Genomic DNA, 25,445 nt, shown 5'->3' with positions numbered 1-25,445 from the left:
AGTTGCGTTTCCTACGTTAGTTACCTACCCCAGGGTCTCTCTGCCCATCTCCCTCGCCCCTATTCCTTTCCTCTCTCTGTGGCCTCCACTCCTGGGCAAGTTCCAACTCTACGTCTGACGCCTTGACCCTTTCCAGGGCTCGGTCCCTTATATATCGGAGAGTTTATTCCTCCAACTCGGACAGACCTGATTGTGACTCAGACTTTGCTCACCACTGCAAGGGGACTGGATCCTAAGATGTGTGGGAGGTGGTGGTGATGTGTGAGTGTTTGGGACAATTTATGAGTGGGGTTGCCTTCCCAAAGAAAGAGGTGTGTGCTGCCCTGGCCTGGAGGCTAAGTTGGTTGGAGCGTATCCAGTGCACCAAAGAGTTGTGGGTTCTGTCCCCGGTCAGGGTACATACCTGGGTTACGGTTCGACCATTTGACCAGGCTCTGGGTCAAATGTTTGACCAGGAATATTTGAAGAGGAACATGGCGCTGTGTGTTGGACGGTAGCAGGAATGTGGCAGGTGTGTGTGCTGTGTTTGTGTGTGTAGATTGGAGTTGTGTACCTGACACTGCATGAGTGCCGTTGCATTTCTGGGTGTGCGTGGGGCTATGTGAACAGTTCTCTGTGTGTGATTGTGTGTGTGGCTGTGTATGTGACAGCTGCACATGAGAGGAGTGTGTGATGTGTGATGTGTGTATTTCTGTCCTCTCCTTCCCCTCACTCCCTCCTCCTGCTGGGCTAGCAGGTGCTGAGATAAAATATATGGAAAGCAAACATGCTTTGTCCCCCACCGCTTGTTTCCAGCGTTACAACATAAGAGCTTCTTTCTTCCCCCCTGGGTTCCGAGGGGCTGCCAGCACTTCTCATCTGAGTCTGGAGGTTGGGGGAACCGGTGGGAGACCAATCCTTGAATCTGTGCAGAGACTTGGGGGCACTAGGAGGGCCATTCTTCAGCAGGAAGCCCAAGAAAGAGGGTAAAAAGACTGCCCAGTATCAGGAGAGCCTAGAAAAGAGAGAACTCAAGGTGAGGTGAGAAGCCCCCAGGAGTCCAAGAGAGATTGAGGAAGGCCCAAGTGCAAGCCAGGATCCTGGAAAAACCATTTCAAGTCAAGTGTTGCTTAACAAATGATGCAGACAGGACTGAGAAAAGTTGATAGGAAGACACCCTCCAGCTTCAGCATTTTCTGTCCTCAGTCATGAGTCTGCTGGGTTTCTCTGCTTCATGCACCACAGCTGGCGTCCATTTCATGCTCAGCAGGCACTGTTCTAAGCATCACCTGTACTGGGCCATCTAATCCACGTAGAAGTTGACTTGTTCCTGCAAGGTGGAGTGGGGCTTGAAATAAGAGCTCAGGTATTCTCTCCTACCAGGTCAGGGGTCAGCAAATGTTTTCATTAAAGGGCCAGAGAAACTGTATTGCAGCCCACATAATGTTCAGGCCAACAACTCAACTCAGACATTGTAGCACATAGACAATACGTAAGGAATGAGTGTGGCTGTGTTCCAATAAAACTTTATTTTTGACAACAAGCAGTGGGCAGGATTTGGCCCTCAGACTACAGTTTGTCCATCCCTGCTTTATACCATGCTACTTTTTGTAAGGAAGAGCACGGAAAGAGACAAAACTAGCTCTGCAGTTGTTGTAACTAGTTTAGATCTCAGCTGAACAGTTCCATGGGACACACGGGCAGCTTGGAGTTACCACCCAGTGCCTGGAAGTGTACATCCTAGAAGAGAGGGAGAAATTACAAGTTTCCTGTGTTGTGTGTGGTCCCATGTCTGGGATTTTTTACAGCGAGGTGAGAAGCATCATCGATGGATCCATTTGGAGTAGGACCCTGAATGGGGTTCTGCACTGGGGACCAGGAGCTTAGACCTGGAAAGTTGAGCCAGATGACTCATCCCTCAGATATGGGGAGAGCAAAGGAGGGCAAGAAAGACGGTGACCTCAGAAAAGTAGCTGCTTAGCCAGCAGCAGGAAAAAACCAAAAAGTCCAGGCACCTACCTGCTGGTGGAACTGAGACTTCCAACAGACTACCAGTTCTGACCTGGATGAATTTAGTCAGTGGGGGTGGGACGAGGCAAGGAACCCAAAGCTGCAATCCCTCAGAGACTAGCTGGGCAAGTCCAGGTTCTTCCTGGTGCCGCAATCCCAGGCAAACTTGCATGGAGTTCCACACAGTATACAATATTTACTGCCTTCCTTTACCTTGGAGTTTTTTCTAACAGTGAGGTGAATATGGTGTATCAGTCAGGAAACAGCACACTCAAAAGGAGGGATTAAAAAGAGTAAGATAAGGACTATTTACAAAGGGGTGAGCAGGGTTCAGGGAAACCAGTATGGCTGGGGTAGCCTGAGTAGGGATTCTCAGGGAGGGAGTGGGAGAGGGATCCAAGGACAGTGGTGGCTGTAACAGAGTTACCGTTTTTTAAAACTGAAGCATATTTGTCGTGTAACATTGAGAAAATTTAAGGTGTACGGCATGTGGTTTTGATACACTTACATATTACAATATGATTGCCATTATTGTGAGAGTCAGAACCTGTAGCGTCAAGAAATCCAACAACATCCAAGGGGGGAAAGACAGTCTCTTTGACAAATGGTGTTGGGAAAACTGAGTAATTGCGTGCCAAACGATGAAACTGGACCCCTAGCTCACACCACTCACCAAAATTAACTCAAAATGGACCAAAGACTTAAACATAAGGCCTGATACCATAAAATTCCTACTAGAAAATATAGGAAAGACTCCCCTTGATAATGGGCAATGATTTTTGCCAAAAGCACTTGTAACAAAAACAAAAATCAGCAAGTGGGACTACATCAAACTTAGAAGCTTCTGCACAGCAAAGAGAGATTGTTAACAAAACAAAGAGGCAACCTACAGAATGGGAGAAAATTTTTACAAACTGTATATTGGAAAAGGGGTTCATATTCAAAATACATAAAGAACTCATACAATTCAATAACAACCCCCCCAAATCTGATTAAAAATGGGCAGACAACCTGAATAGACATTTTTCCAGGGAAGGCATCCAAATGGCCAACAGGCACAGAGGACTGTATGGTGGGAGCTGTAGGTGGAGGAACACAGCCCCTGCCAAGCAGGGCATGGCTGGGGAAGCTGGGGGAATCAATGTTCCACCTCTTCCCATCCTCCACTCTCCTCTTGCCTTCCACTGGCCTGACCCAGAGGGGAGCCAGTAGGCAAGAGAGCCTGGACAATATCATCTCTAGTGGCCAGCCTTGTACCTGGAGTGCATCTGGAGGACTAACAGATTTCCCAGTGGAATGAGGGAACCTCCACATTTTTGCTGAGATGAGTATAGGCAAGGCTGCCTATCCTTCAGGAACTGGAGGCCCAAGGCCCAGCGCCCATAGAAATGTTTTCACTACTTTTAAAATCAGGAGAAAGAATTAAACTTTTGGGTCAAAGAAAATATTTTAATATATAGTGAGGTGAAATTCCCATAACAGAAAACCAACCATTTCAAAGTGCCATTCAGGGAGAACCAAGATGGCGGCATAGGTAGACACACTGCGCCTCCTCGCACAACCAGAACTGACAGAGAATCGAACAGCAAGGGGGACCGACACCAAGGAAACAGAAAATAAACATTCATCCAGACTGGTAGGAGGGGTGGAGACGGGCACCGGGGTGGAGAGGACTCGCGTGGCTGTGGCGGGACTGAGACTGGCGGAGTGTGAGACAAATGGCGCAGGCAGTCTGAGCACTAGCAGACCCTGCGGCCCCACATTTGCACAGATAAACCCAGAGGGCTGGACTCAGAGTGGCGGAGAACGGGGCAGGCAGAGCAGCGGGTAGCACCCCGCGGCACCACATTCGCCCACAGATAAACCAGACGAACGGCGGGGGGCGAAGCAGACCGCGTAACCCAGGGCTCCAGCTCAGGGAAATAAAGCTTCAAACCTCTGACTGAAAACGCTGGTGGGGGTTGGGGTGGCAGCAGGAGAGACTCCCAGCCTCACAGGAGAGGTTGTTGGAGAGACCCACAGGGGCCTAGAGTGTGCACAGGCCCACTTACTCGGGAACCAGCACCAGAGTGGCCCAGTTTGATTGTGGGTAGCGGAGTGAAAGATTGAAAGCCGGAGGAGAGTGAGGCAGGCGCCATTGCTCCTTCTCGGCCCCTCCCCCATGTACAGCATCACAGCGTAGAGACCAGCATTACCCCGCCCCGGTGAACACCTAAGGCTCCGCCCCTTAAAGTAACAGACACGCCAAGACAAAAAAAAAAAAAAAAAAAAAGGCCCAAATGACAGAACACTTCAAAGCTCCAGAAAAAATACAACTAAGCGACGAAGAGATAGCCAACCTATCGGATGCACAGTTGAAAGCACTGGTTATCAATATGCTCACAGACTTGGTTGAATCTATTGGAAAAACAGATGAAAAAATGAAGCCTATGCTAAGAGAAACGAAGGAAAACGTACAGGGAATCAATAGTGTTGAGAAGGAAACTGGGACTCAAATCAATGGTGTGGACCAGAAGGAAGAAACAAACATCCAACCAGAAAAGAATGAAGAAACAAGAACTTGGAAAAATGAGTAGAGGCTTAGGAACCTCCCGGACGCCTTGAAACGTTCCAACATCCGAATTATAGGGGTGCCAGAAGGAGAAGAGGAAGAACAAAAAATTGAAAACTTATTTGAACAAATAATGAAGGAGAACTTCCCTAATCTGGCAAAGGAAATAGACTTCCAGGAAGTCCAGGAAGCTCAGAGAGTCCCAAAGAAGCTGGACCCAAGGAGGAACACGCCAAGGCACATCATAATTACATTACCCAAGATTAAACGCAAGGACCTACATCCAAGATTACTGTATCCAGCAAAGCTATCACTTAGAATGGAAGGGAAGATAAAGTGCTTCTCAGATAAGGTCAAGTTAAAGAAGCTCATCATCACCAAGCCCTTATTATATGAAACGTTAAAGGGAGTTACCTAAGAAAAAGAAGATCAAAAATAGGAACAGTAAAAATGACAGCAAACTCACAGTTATTAACGACCACACCTAAAACAAAAACGAGAGCAAACTAGGCAAACAACTAGAACATGAGGGTTGTCATTAAAGGAGTGGGAGGGGGAGAGGGGGGTAAAGGTACAGAGAATAAGTAGCATAGATGATAGGTGGAAAATAGACAGGGGGAGGGAAAAAAATAGTGTAGGAAATGTAGAAGCCAAAGAACTTGTAAGTATGACCTATGGACATGAACTATAGGGGGGGAATGTGGGAGGGAGGGGGGTGGGCAGGATGGAGTGGAGTGGGGGGGGAAATGGGACAACTGTAATAGCATAATCAATAAATATATTTTAAAAAAGAAAAAACAAAAACAAACAAACAAAAACAAACAAAAAAACCAAAGTGCCATTCAGTAGCATTTGGTACATTTGCAGTATTGTACAACCATCACCTCTACCTAGTTCCAAGATAATATATTCACCTTTATACCAAACTAGTTGTAAAATATAATTTTAACATTTTTTTAGTGGAGGAAGGAGTCTCTGAGGTAAAATTCCTCCAGCCCAATACCAGTCACAATTGGCAAGCTGCCCTATACATGTAAGGTATGTAGCTGGGAAAAGAATAGGCAGGTGTTTATTTTTATATGTGTTTTATTTAATATGTACTAAAACATAATTAGCATTTCAAATAATGACTTAAAGACCTAATGTATCTAAGGTTTCTATTTTAGATACATTTATTTAGAATGTAAATACAATTATATGGATGTGGGCAAATTTAAAGAGGAGACACAAAAGCTGGAAGTTGGTGAAACAGTGCCTGGAGCCCCAGAGAGACTCTGTGAAAGGAGGAGCATCACATTCCCTTCAAAGTGGGATGCTAAAGAGCCACTGGGGTCAAGGATTGTCACTGTTTCCTTCCCAAGGGACTGCCCCTCTTTCTGTTGCTCACTCAGGCACTTAGGCAGGCAGCTGCATATATTGGACACTCACTATTTACCAGGCACTTGCTGTCATTGATTTTGTTGTTGAAAGCCCATTTGTCAGCACCTCCAGGCCAAACATGAAACCATATTAATTTGGTTTCATGTCTGGCTCCAAGGCACCATGTCCAGGGCTCTGCATGCAGTTGGCACTCAGCAAAGCCTTGTTAGGTTGGCCTGTGAGTCAGGCAATGGCAAAATAGCCTATTGCATTATGGTCGCCTTTCCTGCTTCTCCCAGCCAAGCCAGGAAGCAATTCTGAGACCTTGACCCTTTTCAGGACATGACCTTTGAACCCCAGGCAGTGTTCTTAGCTGTCCCAGGCCCCAGAACATCCCAGCCAAAAGACATCATGTCTCCCCTACGGTCAGGATACTCTCTGAGTTTCTCACCAGCTTCCTCTGCCCTACCCACTCTTCCCACTTCGCCTACATCTGTCTTCTGTCCTGTCTCTCACCAGGCCCTGGTCCTTTGGCCCTCTGTCCCCGGCAGATAGAAAATGAGCAGCCACGGCAACAGCCTCTTTCTGCGGGAGAGTGGCCAGCGGCTGGGCAGGGTGGGCTGGCTGCAGCAGCTGCAGGAGAGCATGCAGCAGAGAGTGCTGCGCACGCGCCTGCGCCTGCAGACCATGACCCGGGAGCACGTGCTGCGCTTCCTGCGCAGGAACGCCTTCATCCTGCTGACCATCAGCGCCGTGATCATAGGTGAGTGGGCTGGGCAGGTGGGAACATAAGGGAAATTCCTTGCGCTCACATCTCTTCATTCCACAGACTAATTCTCACCTGCATGCACACACACATCTTGTCTTACCAGAGCCCCCCCACTCCCCAGGGTAGGACACTCCCACAGTGCATACAATGTTACATGGATACGTGTGTGTACGTACACACACATGCACACCATACAAATACACTCTCTGCATATGAACACACAAACACGAACACATTTTTATGCATGCACAGAACTTACAGTTGCAAACATGTAAACACACAGTTGCGTACATACTGGAACTTCCAAACACATCCACCCAAGCACATGCATTCCTCTGCACACTTATTGGCACAATTATGAGCTTAAATACACATACACTTGCATGTTTGAAAACTATATACATATGGTCACACTATATACACACATGGGAAAACTGTGTGCATCTCATGTGCATGGGCCCACTTATACAAGCACAGACACATGCATGAATGAGTATCTGCTGTCACATGCATGCATGTGTGCAGACCTTTACGCACAAATTTACACTGTATCAACATGGTAACACATAAATCCATACATTTCTACAGTGCACATACGTACACATAGAGTGTTTCTCTTTTTCTCTCACCCCCATCCACACACATTCTTCTTGGGATGGATGGCCCCTGCTTGGGCCTGAGTGACCCAAACTCCACTCCATGGACGTTTTTGGCCTTAGGGGTCAGCCTGGCCTTTGCCCTGCGCCCGTACCAGCTCACCTACCGCCAGATCAAGTACTTTTCTTTCCCTGGAGAGCTTCTCATGAGGATGTTGCAAATGCTAGTGCTGCCGCTCATCGTCTCCAGCCTGGTCACAGGTGAGAGAGCCCAGGCCAGTGTTGGCCTTCAAGACCCACCCACAGCCCAAAGTTAAACCTGGAGCCAAAGTGGTCCCAAGCATAGGACCACCTCCTCAATTAAGGACCTCAAACACTGAGTGTACATCCAGCCCAGAGTCCTTGGCCAAAGCCTGGATCCCGATCAGAATCAGGTTCCAGACCCCATATGACTTACACCACTTATTTCAGTAGCTTTCCTATACTTTCCACTGAAGACAAAATACCAGCCTGCCAGGAACTTAGTGTCATGCAGAGGTGAAAGGAAGGCTGCAGTGGGGCAGCCTGAAAGGCAGCTGGAATGTGGCGTGGATAGTCAGGGGGTGACGTGGATGAAGGTGTTTGAAATGGAGGTGGGTTGGGGTGGGATGGAAGCATGGATGAACTATGCAGGGGTCAGCACACTTTTTGTAAAGGGACAGATAGTAAGTATTTCCACTTTAGAGGCCGTAGGGTCTCCTTTGTGACTACTCAATTCTGCCCTTGTAGCACTAAAGCAGATGCAGATTAATATGTAAACAAAGGGTGTGGTTATGTTCTAATAAAAATGTATTTATAAGAACAAGCAGTGGGCCAGAGCTGGCCCCTGGGTGGTTGGTTGATTGCCAATCTCCAGATTTTTGGGGATAGGCATAAAGATAAAGGCATGAAAGAATGCTTTCTTGGGTTAGGTTTCTTGGAAGCAGGGCCTGAGATGGGTATATATGTGCACAAGCGATTTCTTGAGGACAGCTCTCAAAAGAAACTCACGAGGAAGTGAGGGAGCAGGTTGGGGTGGGGAAAAAAGCCAAGCAGAGATGTGGGTTCTGAAGAAGTTTGGCCTCTTGGCCTGATCCTACAGGAAACTCTGGAGCAAGAGCCTCCCCACTGAATTTTTCCTCCGGACTCTGATCCCATCAGAATCAAAGGAGCTGGATTTTTGAATCCTACTGCCAGCCAGTCACTGGCTGTAGGTCTCCCACGGGGCCTTTCTGGTCAGGCAACTTCTGTTTAGCTGAGTGCAGTTCTTAGGGGAAGGGGACAGCATGAACTGTTAGCAGCTAACACACTCTGCAGCTGAAAGATAGGTGTATCAGCCTGGTAAAAGTGTCTGAAGAGGACACCAAAACATCCACCACAGAGAGTGTACAGTGACTGGGTTGCAGGGAAGTGTCATTATGGGGTGAATAGTGGGATGAAGAATGGAGTGAAAGTGAGGTTACAGTGCAAAATAGGGGTAAATGGAGGGTGGTATGGATTAAAAAGGTTATCTTGCAGTAGAGGGAAACTTGGTGAAGTAGTGATTGGGACATAGGATGGAGTGGAAGACATATATGGAAAATAGCATGGAGTTGAAGAATGATGAGATAGGTCAAGGGTAATGGTGTGGGTGCTTGGTGGAATGGTTGTTGATCTGGTGGAGTGGAGAGGGAGGAGTGGATGGATGGGAGAGTGGGTGGTGGGGTGTGGAGGGAGATGCTTGTGGCTGCACCACCTGTCCTCCAGGTATGGCGTCCCTGGATAACAAGGCGACAGGGCGGATGGGGATGCGGGCAGCTGTGTACTACATGGTGACTACCGTCATTGCGGTCTTCATTGGCATCCTCATGGTCACCATCATCCATCCTGGGAAGGGCTCCAAGGAGGGGCTGCACCGTGAGGGCCGGATCGAGACCATCCCTACGGCCGATGCTTTCATGGACCTGGTCAGGTGACGTCCTTTCTAATTTTGATGGGAATTCTGGCCCTATGTGCCACAACCTATACTCAAGGAGAGACAAAGGGAACAGGCTAGTCCAGCCTGGAAAAGCAACCTCCAAGTTGAACCTAGCTTTGTTGGTACCCATTTTCTAGCTTGGAACCTTGCACAATTCCTCTGGGAGCAGCTGACTCCTAGGGGAGGATATTTTGGTCCTTAGCCTAGAGAAGCTGTATCTTGGGATAGGCTCAGGACAGATAGTGTTTGGTTTTCCCAAGATCTGTTGGAACAGCAAGATTTTGTCAGCTAGATCAAGGCTAACTACAGTTCTACCCTAGCCACTGACTTGGGGGGAGTGGCGGAGTGCAGGAATGGTCTGGTTTATTTTGTTTTTTTGAGGCATATGTATATGAATTGAAGGGCCTACGGTGGCATAGGGTTGGTCCTACTACATGGCTCAGACAGACCTGGATTTGAGGTCCATCTGCACCCCTTAGCAGCTGTGTAGCTGTGTAACTTACTTAAATATTTTGTCTTTTTTGGGGGGTGTGTATAAAATGGAGACATCAATAGCACTCACTTTTAGAGTTATTGTAGTGTTTAAATCAGATCATATCGGTAAGGCACTTAGCTTACTTAGCCTGGACTGGAATAAGTGTTCAAATGTTGGCTACCATTATTACCGTTGCCATTGTTGTTGTTGTTATCATCATCATCATCATCATCATCATCATCATCATCATCATCCTAGATGACTTTCTGACATCTAACCCCTTCCTTTCGTCTGATGTTTTTTTTTTTGCAGAAATATGTTTCCACCCAACCTTGTGGAGGCCTGCTTCAAACAGGTCAGGGGGAAGTACACAGTTTGATCAAGGAGGTTTGGAGGGTGGGAGGAGCTTGCTGCTGAGTGAGTGGTTCAGGGGTGAGGGTTTGGAAGAAGGGCCTGGCAGAGCAATGGCTATTGGCATGATGTTCAAGGGAGGATTAGAGAGAAGACCATAGGCCAAGGGCTTCCTGGGGATGGTACTAGAGGAGGAACCAAGGCTTCTGACTGTAGATGGTTGAGAACACAGTCCCCCATATTTGTGTGAGCATTGGCCAGGGAACTTGTGAAAAATGCAGACTCTGTACTCATTCTTCCATGCTTTGGTTATTCACTCACTCATCCATCTACTCATTCACTCATTCTTCTATGCATTGGTTAAATCATTCATTCACTCATTCATATCTACTGAGTAAGACTCTGCAGGGTGTGGAAACCTGAAACTGGTGTTAGGAAGACATTTCTCCAGGTGACTCATGCATCCTGTCTGAATCAAATTTGGTCCCAATCTTTCCATATTCCAGTTCAAGACGCAGTACAGCACAAGGCTGGTAACCAGGACCGTGGTGAGGACAGAGAATGGATCTGAGCAGAGCGCCTCCATGCCTCCTCCATCGTCAATGGAGAATGGAACCAGCCTCCTGGAAAATGTCACACGGGCCTTGGGCACTCTGCAGGAGGTGCTGACCTTCGAGGAGACTGTGCCTGTGTCTGGCTCAGCTAATGGCATCAATGCCCTGGGCCTTGTGGTCTTCTCTGTGGCCTTTGGGCTGGTCATTGGTGGCATGAAACACAAGGGCCGAGTCCTGCGGGACTTCTTTGACAGCCTCAATGAGGCTATTATGAGGCTGGTGGGCATCATTATCTGGTGAGTGCTGGACTGTGATAGGGTGAGTGGTGATGGCACAGGGAAGGATGGACCAGGGCTGGGAAGTCAGGCAGTGGGGTAGCTGCTGACGGGGTCATTGGGACCATTGGGCCAACATCATTTACATATATATTTATATATATGGGTTAATTCACTCATTCATATACTCATTTGATTGCTCATCTATTCACTCTTTTCTGCAATGATTTAGTCACTCATTTGCTTCCTTGTTCATCTATTCATTCACTCACTTATTCATTATACTCATTCTTCCATGCATTGTTTATTTACTCCCTTGTTCATCTATGCATTCACTCAGTATTCTATGGATTGATCGAACTATCTATTTACTTGTTTATTCATTTATACTCATTCTTTCATGCATTGGTTCATTCATTTTTCTCATTTGCTTATTCATTCTTCTATGTACTGGTTAATTCACTCATTCATACATTCATTCACTCATAAACTCACTCATGAGTTAAGCCATTGATGGATGAATTTATTTGCTCACTCAGCCATTTATTCATTTGGATTCACACTTTGACTCACGTATTCATCTCTGCATTTATTCATTCTCTCAGATATTTCTTTCATTCATTCATCCATTTGCTTAATACACTCATTTGTTCACTGACCCCCTCACTCATGTTTCATTTGCTCATTTTCTTACGCATTTATCCACTCACTAATTACTCTTTAATTGATGCATGAATTCATTCATTTTTAAAATTTCTTCACACCTTCACCAATTTTTTCACTTATTTAGCAGACATTTTCCCAGATTGACTTTGTCTTGAACTCTGGAATACAGGGATGTATTACTCCTTGTCCTCAAGGAGCTCACAAAGTCTTGGGGGAGACAGACATATATATTAGATCAGTGTAATGCAATAGGGAAGGTTCTATAGTAAAAGGGTATTAAAAAGTGTGAATGTGGAGAAGGGAGCCAATGGAGGGATATGCAGTGAACTATGCTGGGGAAGGTGAGGAGGGAGTAATGGAGAAGGTCGCCTATTAGCTGGGCCTTGAGAGGTGAGTAGGAATCCAACAGGACAGAAGGAGGGAAGAGGCTCTTCAAGCAGAGGGAAGAAACCATGCAAAGCTTGAAAGGACCTGAGTTGTTTGGAGCATGGTGAGGAGTTCAGGAAGGCAGAGGCATGGTAACTTGGGAGTAGTGGTGGAAGATATTAAGAAGACTCTCTGGTTCCAAGTTGAGGAAGACTGTACATTATCCAAAATAACTTTAAAATTGTATAGGGGGCTAGAGGCCAAGTTATGAGCTTGGAAAAGCAGCTGAGGGGAAAGGAGGGGGAGCTTACTAAGGCTAAGCAAGAAAATTGACAAGGGGTATTGAAGGCTCAACTGAATTTGGAACCATGGGTTTAGCCAGTGGTGTCATTGGCATGGTGAGAGCAAATATCCACATGCACCAGGCAACTGAATATTGGAGAGAAGTCACGTACAATGGATTCAGGGTTTAGGAGGGATTTTGCAGAGGATGAGCTGAAAGGATGGAGGCAAGAGAGCTGGGAAAGGGGTGTGCAGAGTAATCATAGAGGTAGCTGCAGACTTGGAGATGAATCAACAACCACTGACAAGGGCTAACCCTAAGCCCAGCTTGGGGATCCCTGTGGTTGGAGAAGATGCCACATCCTCATTCCCACAAACTTAGAGTTTCACCATTTCTGACCCAACCTATTGCATCAACTTCCCCAGAGGCCCCAATCTCCTCCAGTACATTCACCATGACAATGACCAAGCACAGACTTCAATTTCTAATGAGAGAGCAATAACAATTGAATCCCGGTGATGAGTGAATGGTGGCATTGCTGGCAGAAACTCACAAGACTAACCAATGGGCTGGTTTGTGGGGAAACAGGTGAGCCCTTGAAGAACTCACTTATTCTGTCCCCTCTACTCTCCTTTTCACTCATCACTCCAGCCACACTGGTCTTTCTGCTCCTCCAGTACGCCCAGTTCACGCTCATCTCAGGGTCTTTGTGCTGTGCCCGCAATGCTTCCCTCTCAGATGTACATGGTTCCTTCTCAGCATTCAGGCCTCAGCTTAAATGTCACATCTTCAGAGAAGCCCTTCCTGACCACTCATGCTTAAGCAGCCCCACTCAATGACTCTCTTTTGCAGTTATCATCACCTGAAGCTTTTAATTACATCCTTCTGTGTGAATGTAAGCACCATGAAGTCAGGGACCATGTGATGGCAACACAGTAGGTGCTCAGTAAATATTTGTTGAATGAATAAATAAATAGATGATTTGATAAGATAGATTGCTTGAGATGTCTGTGGGAAATCCAGGTGAAACAGCTCAGGGCTGGTGAATGAGAATCTGCATTTATAGGAAAGAGAATACGGGCATAAAAGTGACAAATTTAGAATAAAGAGTTGGGGGCAGTGAATAAGGGGAGTCAGAGGACCAGAGCTAGGGATTGTCTGGGCAATGTCTAGGGAAAGAGTCCTGAAGACAGTAATTTTGGGAGAACTTGAGTGGGTGTGGATGAAGGACAGGCCTCAGGGCAAGATTTCATGCCCTGGAGTTGTAGGAACTTTTCTGCTGCCTGGGGTTGAGCTGTGGGTGAGCAGGGAGAGGAGGCGGCATATGTTTGTGGGTCCTAGTCCCATTTGTTAATGTGTGGGGAAGGTTTTGGGTGAAGTAGGGTGCTGAATTGTGGGCACTGCCTGGCTCTAGGGTCTTATATGGTCAAAGCCTTGGGGATGCCAGCTCTGGGCTTATAGGGGAAGTGATGAAGAAGCCCTGACAGGTGTCTGGTTTGGCCCAGGTATGCACCTGTGGGCATCCTGTTCCTGATTGCTGGCAAGATCCTAGAGATGGAAGACATGGCCGTTCTGGGGGGTCAGCTGGGCATGTACACCCTGACTGTAATCGTGGGCTTGTTTCTCCATGCTGGTGGTGTCCTGCCTCTGATCTACTTCCTCATCACCCACCGGAACCCATTCCCCTTCATTGGGGGCATGCTGCAGGCTCTCATCACTGCTATGGGCACGTCTTCCAGGTATGACCTTGTCTCCACCACTGGAACCCTTTCTGGGTTCATTCTTTGTCTTTCATGGGCTCTTCTGCAATACCTGCCTTCCCCCCCTACAGAATCTGTTCTGAGTTGTTCAATTATGTCAGGTGGCTCACATGGGCACTGACCTTTGTTCTGGGTGACTCTCCTCACCCCTTTTTCTCCTTTCCTATGTCTCTATTTTATATGGAGGAGAACCAGCTGTCATTTTTGAGGTGAGGAGGAGGGTTCCAACATGTGCCTTGTTCTCAGTCATTTTCTAGCTCAGATGATCTCACTCTCTTTGAGATGGTGTCTGGAAACTCTCTTGACTTCCTTCTCCTTTTGGGGGTGGGTTTCAGGTGGTTAATAAAGAGCTCTCCTTTTCTCCTATCCAAATTCAAAACAATTTGAAATATATCACAAACACCAATGGGATGGAAGAAAAATATCATTTTTTAAATTGCCCATAACAACCCTGGTTGGAGAATGTGTCTTTTGATCTGTGGCCAAGTAGAACTGATGCGATTGTGCCCCAGAATTAAACCCCCGTGGTCCCCACAGGGCTGCACACCCAAAGGGCCTCTCTGTGGGTTCAGGTTTCTTACTGCATGGCATAAAGCTGACCAGACAGAGCCCATGTTTTGTTTTGTGGACAGGCTGATCCCAAATGAGATGCCCACTTTTTTTGTGAAACTCACCAATCATTTAAGTCAGTCTTCCTCCTCTGGGGAGTGATGGGGAGAGAGACCGAGAGCATTAGTTTAGCTGAGGTCACTCCCTGTCTAGACAGGGGAGGGAGGATTAGTGGTCCTTGGAAACAGCCCTCAGTCCTGAGAGGAGGGAAGCCAGAAGACCCCGAGTACTCTTCCTTCTCAGAGTGGATATACAGAGTGAATTAGTGGCATGAACTAGTGTAGTAATTAGCTTCTAGTTATTGGCGTCAAGGGGACAAGGGACCATCAGCCTTGAGGACACCGTTGCTGTGTGCTCCCTGTGTTGTGAGGAGTCCCTCTTCCCCATGCAGTTATCAACCTCCGAAATGTTAGACACCTGCCCTCCACCCCTGGCTCAGGCTCCCACCTGGCCTTCCAATGTTCTCAAGGGGAATGCTCCTTTGGCCCACTGCTGCACCAGCCCTGTGCCACCATCCCCTGCTCTCAGCCCCTGGGGCTCTCTTCCCCAGCTCCGCGACACTGCCCATTACCTTCCGCTGCCTGGAGGAGGGCCTGGGTGTGGACCGCCGCATCACCAGGTTCGTGCTGCCTGTGGGGGCCACTGTCAACATGGACGGCACTGCCCTCTATGAGGCCCTAGCTGCCATCTTCATTGCTCAAGTCAACAACTACGAGCTCAACCTGGGCCAGATCACAACTATCAGGTGAGATGGTCTTGGTGGGACGTGACAGCAGGTGAGACCTAAGATGATATTAGCTTGGTAGGAGAGGAGGCAGCCTCAGTTCAAGATCAAGGGAAGCCTTGGATGGTAGAGGGGTGATGTGGGTAGAGGCCAATCACCCATGTCAGATGAAGCTCCAGGTGACTGCACCCTGAGGCTGTCAGGAGCTGGCAGCGTATTCCAGTCAGATCTCCTTTCACTATTGTGGGAGATCCCTTTGTCCATTATTTTCCAAAGTATGGCTGATGCATCCTAACTGCCTGAGGTTCTTGTTAGAAACTTGGATCCTGGGCCCCATTACCCAGAGGTTCTAACTTAGTCGTTACAAAAATCACAGCAAATGTTATCATCTCCTTCAGGTCTCTGTTCCAATGTCACCTTTTCAGGGAAACAGTCCTTAAACACCCTATTTACAATTGCACGTCTGGACTTTTTTAGGCTGAACCATCTCTCCATAGCACTATCTGCCTTATGTTTTACATATTCATCTTGATTATTGCCTCCCCCCCCCCACCCCATTGGAAACTCTGTTTGGGTGGAGATTTTCTTCTATGGGAGTTTCTACTAGGTGTCGAGCACATGGTAGATGCTCAGTAAGTATGAGTTGAGAGAGTTAATTTATTGAAGGCTCTGGAAAGTCTTGTGCCCATTTACTTGATCCTCACAACACCCCCTGAGTTGGGTAAAATTATTTTTTTGGAGAGAAAGAAATGGAAATTGAGGCAGGTTCAGTTACTTGCCCAAAGTCACCTAGTGGAAACAGGTGGAGCCAGGAGTCTGGCAAGTGCAGAACATAGGGTGGGAGGAGGGATGGGTGGGTGGGAGGAAGAACCAGGCATTCAAGGAAGCTGAGTTAGGAAGCAGAGGTATATGTGGGCAATGGTTTGAGATTCTCTTGCCCAAGGGAAGGGTCTGAGTCTGTCCCACACTCAGCAGCCCTATTCTGCCTTCATGTGCACAGGAAGTACCTGGAGCTTATGGGGCAAGGCTCTGTATTTCTTGTGGCCCTTGTAATAGGTTTCATAAGTATTCAACATTAGAGAATAGCCTCTTGTTCAGCCAGCAAATATTTGTTGTAGCAGTACTGACTTGGTTCCAGGCGCTTGGAATATGGCTGTGAGCAACACACTCATGGTTCTGCACTGGGTCTTTTGGAAATTAGATGACACAGCTGACTCAGGGTCCTGGGAAGGTGCCATTGAGGATTTTCATCATGGCTCGGAATTCTGGAAGGAAGGACTGTGCATGGACGCCCAGCAAAGTCTGACTGGGATGTGCTGGATGCAATTCTCCAAGGCTCTGCTCTTATTCAGGAATTTTTTTTGGAGGAAGAAGACACTCAGTGGGATTCCTATGCTGATAGAGGTCCAAGGGCCAGTTTCTTGGCTGGGTGGGAATTCCTACTTTAGACCTGATCTGAACTTAACCCAAAGCATTTGGAGTTGGCTTTTTGGATACAGCTGGAGTTAGCTCATCCCACTGAGAGTGTGTTCTGTGCCTCCCAAGGGCACACACGTGGTAGGGCTGGTGTTTAGGGGGGATAGGTAGTCTCTATTACCTAAAATAATGGTAATAATTGCCCTTCTTGAAGCTCCATTCATGAAGCACTGTGCTCTTTTACTGCTTACAATAGCCCCTAGCCCCCCAAGTTAGGTATATGTCTCCCCTTCTACGGATGAGGAAATAGAGACTCTGAGTTTATATAAAAGGCCATATGGCTAATGAATGGAGTCTGCTGGACCACAAAGTCCATTTTCTGTCCACCAACCCAAGTGTTTGCTCAATCTCTGTTCTGATAGAGACATCATCTGGGCTAACTGTCCTGAGTGGCTCCATGTTCATATGATAAAATTTGGGAAAGGTATTCAGAGGCCACCAGGAAGAGGACTGTCAACTTCAGGGCATTAATGCCTATCCTGGTAAGCTCAGTGGCTTTAGAGTTATTCTTAGCACACCATGCCAGGCGATCATGATGTAGGAGCTAAAATCGAGCTTACTCTTGATCCAGTCAGACCTGTACTTGAGGTTGGACCACTATCTCATTTTCCATGGGTTTTATCTTTCAATTTTTCAAAACCATATATAATTTTTTATTTGCTTAGCATCATAGACAATGTCTTCTTTGGGTTCTAAACTTGACCCCTCTTATGGAGTTCCATTCTTGGCAACTGGACCTGGCTGTCCCAACCTACCTACTTCCGGTATATGTGTATACAGGGGCCTCGATCTCCTGGTTCACAGTGCTGCCCATCGTGATTCTTCTGCCCTCTTCCATCCCACAAGACAGCTGAGTTAAATGCTTACTCTTGTGTCTACAATATGAGTTGTTGCAGTGTTCAAAAGTCCATTGTAGATGGACTTCCAACCAGATCCCTGCAAAGGATAAGACCTGTTTGCACTGGCATTTAATGAAAGTCACTTTGGATTTGCTTTTATTTGGGGGATTTTAATTTAAGATGCCCTGGGGAACTCAATCCTTCCTTTCTGTGTACATTCTTCCCTCTTTCTCATCTCTCCCTTTCCTCCTCCTGCCTCCCTATGTTCTGTCTCCATTTGCAGTATCACAGCGACTGCAGCCAGCGTTGGGGCTGCTGGCATTCCCCAGGCGGGTCTGGTCACCATGGTCATTGTGCTCACATCAGTCGGCCTGCCCACTGAAGACATCACGCTGATCATAGCTGTGGACTGGTTCCTGTGAGTGTCCTTCAGACCCTGCTGCTATCTCTCCTCCAGCCCCTGATTTCACTTCAGGACCCCTGACCTATGGGCTCCCATTCCAGCCAGCACACAGAGTTCTAGAAGTTTAGAGTGAAAGGGGACTTTGGAGAATGCTCCAAATCATTGCCTGTGGATCCTAAATTCCATAGAATTAACCTTGGGAAGTAGGGCAGAGAAGATTCAGATGATGGAGGCTTTACCTATCAACTAGAAAGGCCCCCTTTTTACCTATTTTATGTAGAAGTCAAAAAGGTGATCTGGGGGACAGAGCTGGCTTGCAAATATATTTTTTAAAAGTCTTCAACTTTAAAACAGGAGGTTTAGCCCTGGCTGGTGTGGCTCAGTTGGTTGGAGGGTTATTCTGTATACCAAAAGGTTGGGGGTTTGATTCCTGGTCAGGGCACATACCTAGATTGTGGGTTTAGTCCCCAGTTGGGGCACGTAAGGGAGGCAGCTGATCAATGTTTCTCTCTCTCTTTCTCCCTTGCTCTCTCTGTAAAATCAATACACACATTTTATTTATTTAAAGAAAATTTTCAAGATTTTATTTATTCACTTTTATAGAGAGGGCAAAGAAGGGAGAAAGAGAGGGAGAGAAACATCAACATGTGGTTGGTTGCTTCTCACATGCCTCTAACCGGGAACCTGGCTGGCAACCCAGGCATGTGCCCTGACTGGGAATCCAATCGGCGACCCTTAGGTTCTCAGGCTAGTGCTCAATCCACTGAGCCACACAAGCCAGGATTTTTTTAATTTTTAAAATATGTTTGTTGAGCCCTGGCTGGTGTGGCTCAGTGGATTGAGCACTAGCCTGAGAACCTAAGGGTAGCCGGTTGGATTCCCAGTCAGGGCACACGCCTGGGTTGCCAGCCAGGTCCCCCACTAGGGGGTGCTTGAGAGGCAACCACACGTGGATGTTTTTCTCCCTCTCTTTCTCCTTCCCCTCTCTCTAAAAATAAATAAATAAATGTGATAAAATTTCTTTAAAAAAATAAAAAAAACACAGGAGGTTTAGGTAAAATGAGTCTGGATTTCCTCATTCTGTATGCTGTTCAGCTCATAACCCCTAATATTCTATATTGGATGTTTACATCCTTAAAAAATTTGCGTTGCTGACATCAAATGTGAGTATACCAGAGATGGTCCATTCCACATCTGTTAGGAGGGGAAACTGATGATAGAGAGGGGATGCGACCCATTGGTCAGGGATTGGACTGGAGTGTGAACCCCTAGTTTTCAGACATTGAAACCCCCCTCAGCTGCATTCTCTCCCCTGGGGTGCTCTTCAAGCCTTGGTTAGTGGAGCTTAATGGTTAATTTTCTCCTCTCTTCCCTCCCCAGTGACCGACTTCGCACAATGACCAATGTGCTGGGGGACTCCATCGGAGCAGCTGTCATTGAGCATTTGTCTCAGCGGGAGCTGGAGCTGCAGGAAGCTGAGCTCACTCTCCCAAGCCTGGGGAAACCCTACAAGTCACTCATGGCACAAGAGAAGGGGGCATCCAGGGGACGGGGTGGCAATGAGAGTGCCATGTGAGGGGTGTCCTGGGAAAGACCCACTGCCTGAATGACCATGCACTGAAAACATGTTCTGTCTGACGTGTTTGGGGGAAATAGAGATAAAGGAGCAGTAATGAAAGGATGTCTACGGTCTTCGTTTCTCTCTGAGCTTATGCTGAGAACTTGGGAGGGTGGTGGTGGGAGGGCACTGAGGGAGGGTGGTGGGCAACAGGGTGGAAATGTTTTCCCTGGGGTTGTGGGTACAGGAAACTTAAGGTTCAACAAGGTGAGGGGTCATCTCATGTTGCTTATTCTCTAAAGGAGCAGCATAATGGGAGGAGGTAAAAGGAAAACCTCTATTTCTCATAACCAAACAATATCTATGGTCTCTATGTTGGGAGATCCCCAAGACCACCTTCAGGTTCCATGATTGGGTAGAAGGACTGACAGAACTCAGAAAAACTGTGGTGCTTGTGTTTATGGTTTATTGCAGTTAAAGGACACAGATTAAAATCAAAGGCAAGAAGCACATGGGGCAGGGTCCAGGAGACATCAGATGTGAGCTTCCAATGGTCCCTTCTTAGTGGAATTGCATGGCTGGCACTTAATTCTCCCACCAACAATGCATGACAACACATGGAGCATTGCCGTTAGGGAATCTCACCTGAGCCTTGGGGTCCAGGGTTTAATTTAATTTAATTTAATTTAATTTATTTTTAGAGAGGGGAAGGGAGGGAGAAAGAGAAGAAGAGAAACATCAATGTGTGGTTGCCTCTCATGTGCTCCCTACTGGGGACCTGGCAGGCAACCCAGGCATGTGCCCTGACTAGGAATTGAACTGGTGACCCTTTGGTTCGCAGGCCAGTGCTCAATCCACTGAACCACAACAGCTAGGGCAGGGTCCAGAATTTTTTACTGGGGGCTGGTTGTATAGCCATGGAGTGCCTGCTGACCTTAATTACTCATTCTTCAGTACCCCTAGAGGTCAGACTAATACAGCATGGCCCAGGGCCCCAGTGAACAAAAACAGGCCTTCACTATAAACTACCCTGTCAGCGTAGACTACCTGGCATGGCCCAAGATCCAATTATACAGATACTTTTATCAGGCAAGATATTCCAAGGACTCAAAGGTCACCTCTCAGGAACCAATCAAGGTCCAGTTTCTTTGGGATGTGCAGGCTTTGAGAACCCCTAGCTCTCTGACTTAACCCTTTACTTCATACACTCCACAGTTGGGGATAGAGGAAGCAGCTTCTAAAGGCGATGAGTAGCTGGAACTTGTAGCCCCAACTTTTGACTCCTTCCCATGCCAACCACAGGGGATTCTGTGTCTCCTTACCACACAAGGGTGGATGTTGACCTGTTAGTATTATTTTCCTTCAGTCTAGTGAACCAGGTGGGACATTAAATGGGACCTTAATAAAGGCTTGGGGAAAACACAAACAGAGAAACATGCTTCTAGCTATCAGGTAACTCAACTCTGACCCCTTTGTCCGTGAAACATGACATTTTTTTCTAAGTCAAATTAAGCTTCACTTGAGCATCTATGCCTCCCAAAGATGAGGGAAATTTGAGCACAGGTATGTTTTGGGGTGCCCTCCAGCCCCATTCTTTAGGATCCTAAGAGAACCATTGAACATAAACAATTGAGAGAACTTGGAAGAGGGCTCCAGAATTCTTTAATCTATTTGTGGTTACCACGCAGACATATATAGCCAGAGACTAGAAGTAATCCATGCAAAGGCAAGAGCCTCCTCTGCTTATTTTTAACAAAAGTCCCCAGTCTGAGGTGTGGGAAAAGGAGAGACTTTAGTCAGCTGAACAGTTCGCAAGCTGGGGAAACACAGCCTCTCCTGGTAATTCAAAGTGTCTGTGGAGACAAAGGGAGTCTGCCTTTTATATATAAATGTCCTGCCCTGGTTTGTGACTTGTCAATTTTTATGCAAATGAAGAATCCAAATGTGCACAGTCAGATTGGTCCAAATAGCACTATTCTAATTGTTCAGCATCACACATTCTGATTGATCATTATGAACTTGCTCTTATTGGTCAGTATAGTTGCAAATGAGCCCTGACTAGTGTGGCTCAGGTGGTTGGGCAATGTTCCACAGACCAAAAGGTTGCGATTTCAATTCCTGGTCATGGTAGATGCCTGGGTTGTGGGTTTGTCCTGGTTGGGGCATATGTGAGAGGCAACTGATCAATGTTTCTCTCTCACATCGATGTTTCTCTCCCTCTCTTTTTGCCTCCCTTCCCTGTCTCTAAAAATAAATAAAATCTTAGATGCAAATGAGGCTATAACTGTGCAGTTCCAAATTGGGGTAGGCTTCAGCCCATTGTTTGGAAGATGATACTGGGAACTCCCTCATAGAGGGAAACTCAGTAGGAACACAGCACAGAAGGCTGGCAGCTCAGTCTGTGGCTTTTGCCTGAAATGCAGAGTGCACAAGAGGCCTCTGTCAGCAATGGCTGCTAGACTCTGGTTATGAATTTGTGCCCAGTTAACCAGAAGGAGTCTGTCTCAGCAGATTTGGTCCTTCTTGAGGTTTACATTGTAAAACATCCTACTCCACATTTGGAACTTTGCTTGGGATCCCTATCTCAAATGAGAACTTCAGCTTCTGGTCTCTCCCACCCCATAGTCAGTGATCTGTGTCCCTAGTGGGCTCCTGGTGAGAGCAGGGTGTATTGCTTTGCTAGAGCTGCATGACTGGGTGGTTTAAACAACAGAAACTAATTTTCTCATAGTTTTGGAGGCTGGAAGTCCAAGATCAAGGTGTCAGCAGGGCTGGTTTCTTTGGAGGCTTCTCTCCTTAGTTGGTAGATGACTGTCTTCTCCTTGTGTCTTCATATGGTCAACAAATTTTTATATATTGCTTCTGTACTCTGCAACTTTCCTGAATTTCACATAACCTCAGAAATCATCTCTAAATGTGTTTGCAGGGCAACCTTCCAAAAACAGGTACACATCCCATCACTTCTGAGGATATAATATTTTAAAAGCATGACACTTTTTTTTGAGAGCTCTATTTTGTCTTCATTGCTTAGTGGACATCAATTCTAATTTAACCCTAATACCACTGACAAACTCTTATCAAAAGTAATGTCAGAGGAAAAAGGTTTATCATCGTCTCCTTCAAAATTTCAAGAAAAAAGTCTTAAAAGTTGACAAGTATTTTTAAAAGTATTTTATTGATTATGCTATTACAGTTGTCCCAACTTTCCCCCATTTGCCCCTCTCTGCTGGGTACCCCACTTCCCTCTAGCATCCCTCCCAGTTCATGTCCATGGGTTGTGCATATAAGTTATATGGCTTCTCCATATCCCGTACTATTCTTAACCTTCCCCTATTTTGTACCTACCAGTTATTCTTGTTAATCCCTGTACCTTTTCCCCCATTCTCCCCCTTTCTCCTCCCAGCTGATAAAATCCAAATAGTAGACTACAAAGAAACATGTGAGCATGTGATACATGGAATGAAATGAGGCTTTCTTAATGAGTAACCTGGGAACCAAGGGCACCTAGACATCACAGTTTGGAGGTTCATGAAGTTGCCCTGGGAGTGAGCCTGGCTCAGTGGCAGGACCTTGGGGACAAGCCAGGCTCTGTCTCCACTTCCATAATCCTGAACTGCTATGACCAAGGCAGACCACAGAGTCTCTATCTAGGAAATACACTTATAATCCATGAGACTTAAAAAAAAATCCAAACCATTATCGAAGATAACTGAGAAAGTGCCAGGTTCTATTCATTTAAAGTTAAAATGATTGGTTATAAAGTGAAAAAAAGAACCCAAGATATGACCCAAAGAAAAATGGTGAGAGAGCAAGGGGTACCTAAGGAAAGTTTTGCTTTAAGAGATAAGATTAGGAAAATGAAAAATATTGGACAGAGGAAGCCAGGATTTGTGGTCATCAGTGTTATGCATCCAGCTACTCGTGACAGTTCTGTAACTGCTTTATTCCTGACAGTTGCCACCCTGATGAAGAGTCCCCCCAGGGCCCTCTTCATGTCCCTGTTCCTCAGACTGTAGATGAAGAGGTTCAGCATGGGGGTGACCATAGTGTACATTACTGAGGCCACCAGACTTGTCCTAGAGGGTGAAGTAGCTGCAGAACTGAGGTAGACCTCAAGGCCGGTGCCATAGAACAAGGAGACTACTGACAGGTGAGACCTACAGGTGGAGAAGGCTTTGTACTTGCCCCCAGCTGAGGAAATCCTCAGGATGGAGGAGAAAATCTGAGTATAAGAAAAGATGATCCCAGAGAGGGGGAAAAGACCTAGGACAATAGTGTTAAAAAATTACTATTATGCTATTGATGAGGGTGTCCAAACAGGTAAGTTTTAGGACTTCAGGAAAATCACACAAAAAGTGTGGGATTTCCATGTTTGTGCAGAAGGACAGCCTCAAGACGGTCAGGGTTTCCAGCAGGGAGCCCATGACACTGAGGCACCAGGACCCCAGAGCCAGCAGCCCAGAGACGAGGGTTCATGATGACCGTGTAGTGCAGGGGGTGATAGATGGCCACAAAGCGGTCATAGGCCATCGCAGTCAGGAGTAAATTGTCCAAGCATCCAAACACAATGAAAAAAAATATCTGGCTGAGACATCCTACGTAGGTTATGACTTTGTTCTGTGTCTGGATGTTCAGCAGCATCTTTGGGATGGTGGTGGAGATGAAGCAGATGTCAGCCAAGGACAGGTTGGAGAGGAAGAAGTACATGGGTGTGTGGTGATGGGAGTCTGAGGTGATGGCCAGGATGATGAGCAGGTTCCCAGTGAATGTGACCAGATATATGGACAGAAATAGTGAAAGAAAGAGAGGCTGCAAGTCTGGCTTCTCTGTGAATCCCAGGAGAAGAAAGTTTATGACTCTTGTTTGGTTTCCTCTTTCCATGGGACTGCTGGGTTTGCCCAGGAGGAGGAAAAAAAGCAATACAAATTTCACTTCCAATAAGAAATCCTTGGAATGATAGAAATATCCTTACTTCAAACCCAGGGAAGTCATACAGTCATTCATTTTGGGTAATGGTTGGCATTCTTTGATGACAAATTGTGGTTACTGTTGTTAGCTGGGAAAATGGTCTGTCTCTAGGTTCAGTGGTTCTCAAATTGTGGTCCCTGACCAGCATCACTGGGGAACCTGCTAGCAATGTGCATTTCTGAGCCCAACTGACCTATTGAAGTGTATACTAGGTGTGGAGCCTATCTCCATGTTTTTTTTAAATTAATTAATTTATTTTTATTAATAAATAATAGACAGTTACGATTGTCTGCATTCTCTCCCCATCCCTCCACCCCAGCCCAGCCAGTCCCACCTCCCTCCCCCACCTGTACCCTCCCCCTTGATTTTGTCCTTGTGTCCTTTATAGTAGCTCCTATAGACCCCTCTCCCCACTATCCCCTCTCCACTCCCCTCTGGCTATTGTTACAATGTTCTTAATTTCAATGTCTCTGGTTATATTTTGTTTGTTTTTTTCTTTTGTTGATTATGTTCCAGTTAAAGGTGAGATCATATGGTATGCTGGAAGCAACCTAAGTGCCCATCAGCAAATGAGTGGATCAAAAAATTATGGTACATTTACACAATGGAATTCTATGCAGCAGAGAGAAAGAAGGAGCTTATACCCTTTGCAACAGCATGGATGGAACTGGAGAGCATTATGCTAAGTGAAATAAGCCTATCTCCATGTTTTAACATGCCCTCTCAGGAACTCTGACGCTGAGTTGAGGACTCTTCTTGAGGAGTGGTTGCTTGCATCCTTAAGCAGTCATCCTTTTCCCAGCATCCCTCATGGCTGCTCTTGCAATTTTTGCTCAGTACTTGTGGGAAAGGGGATTTTCCTAACTCTAGGCAGACCTTCACAATAACTGAAACATTCC

At 46.5% G+C, this 25,445-nt stretch overlaps 1 protein-coding gene and 1 pseudogene across 3 annotated transcripts in view; one reads left to right on the top strand and one right to left on the bottom strand.

Moving 5' to 3' along the window:
- Positions 1–19,683, top strand: part of SLC1A6 (solute carrier family 1 member 6) — a 56,728-nt gene extending 37,045 nt beyond the window's left edge. For all 3 annotated transcript variants that reach the window (XM_045195867.3, XM_053911946.2, XM_053911945.2), the window contains 9 exons: positions 6,419–6,662; positions 7,388–7,525; positions 9,029–9,233; positions 10,027–10,069; positions 10,572–10,915; positions 13,715–13,948; positions 15,129–15,323; positions 17,901–18,035; positions 19,401–19,683. In XM_045195867.3, coding sequence (XP_045051802.2) covers positions 6,458–6,662; positions 7,388–7,525; positions 9,029–9,233; positions 10,027–10,069; positions 10,572–10,915; positions 13,715–13,948; positions 15,129–15,323; positions 17,901–18,035; positions 19,401–19,596 — 1,695 coding nt within the window. In that variant the 5' untranslated portion in view covers positions 6,419–6,457 and the 3' untranslated portion in view covers positions 19,597–19,683. The remainder of the gene's footprint in view (positions 1–6,418; positions 6,663–7,387; positions 7,526–9,028; positions 9,234–10,026; positions 10,070–10,571; positions 10,916–13,714; positions 13,949–15,128; positions 15,324–17,900; positions 18,036–19,400) is intronic.
- A 1,095-nt stretch (positions 19,684–20,778) lies between these two features.
- LOC128779229 (olfactory receptor 7C2-like) lies at positions 20,779–24,459 on the bottom strand (annotated as a pseudogene).
- Between the last annotated feature and the right edge of the window lie 986 nt (positions 24,460–25,445).

Source organism: Desmodus rotundus, chromosome 9 (genome assembly GCF_022682495.2).
Source record: "Desmodus rotundus isolate HL8 chromosome 9, HLdesRot8A.1, whole genome shotgun sequence".
In the NCBI taxonomy this organism is placed as follows: Eukaryota; Metazoa; Chordata; class Mammalia; order Chiroptera; family Phyllostomidae; genus Desmodus; species Desmodus rotundus.
This window is presented reverse-complemented; position numbering and strand designations above follow the sequence as displayed.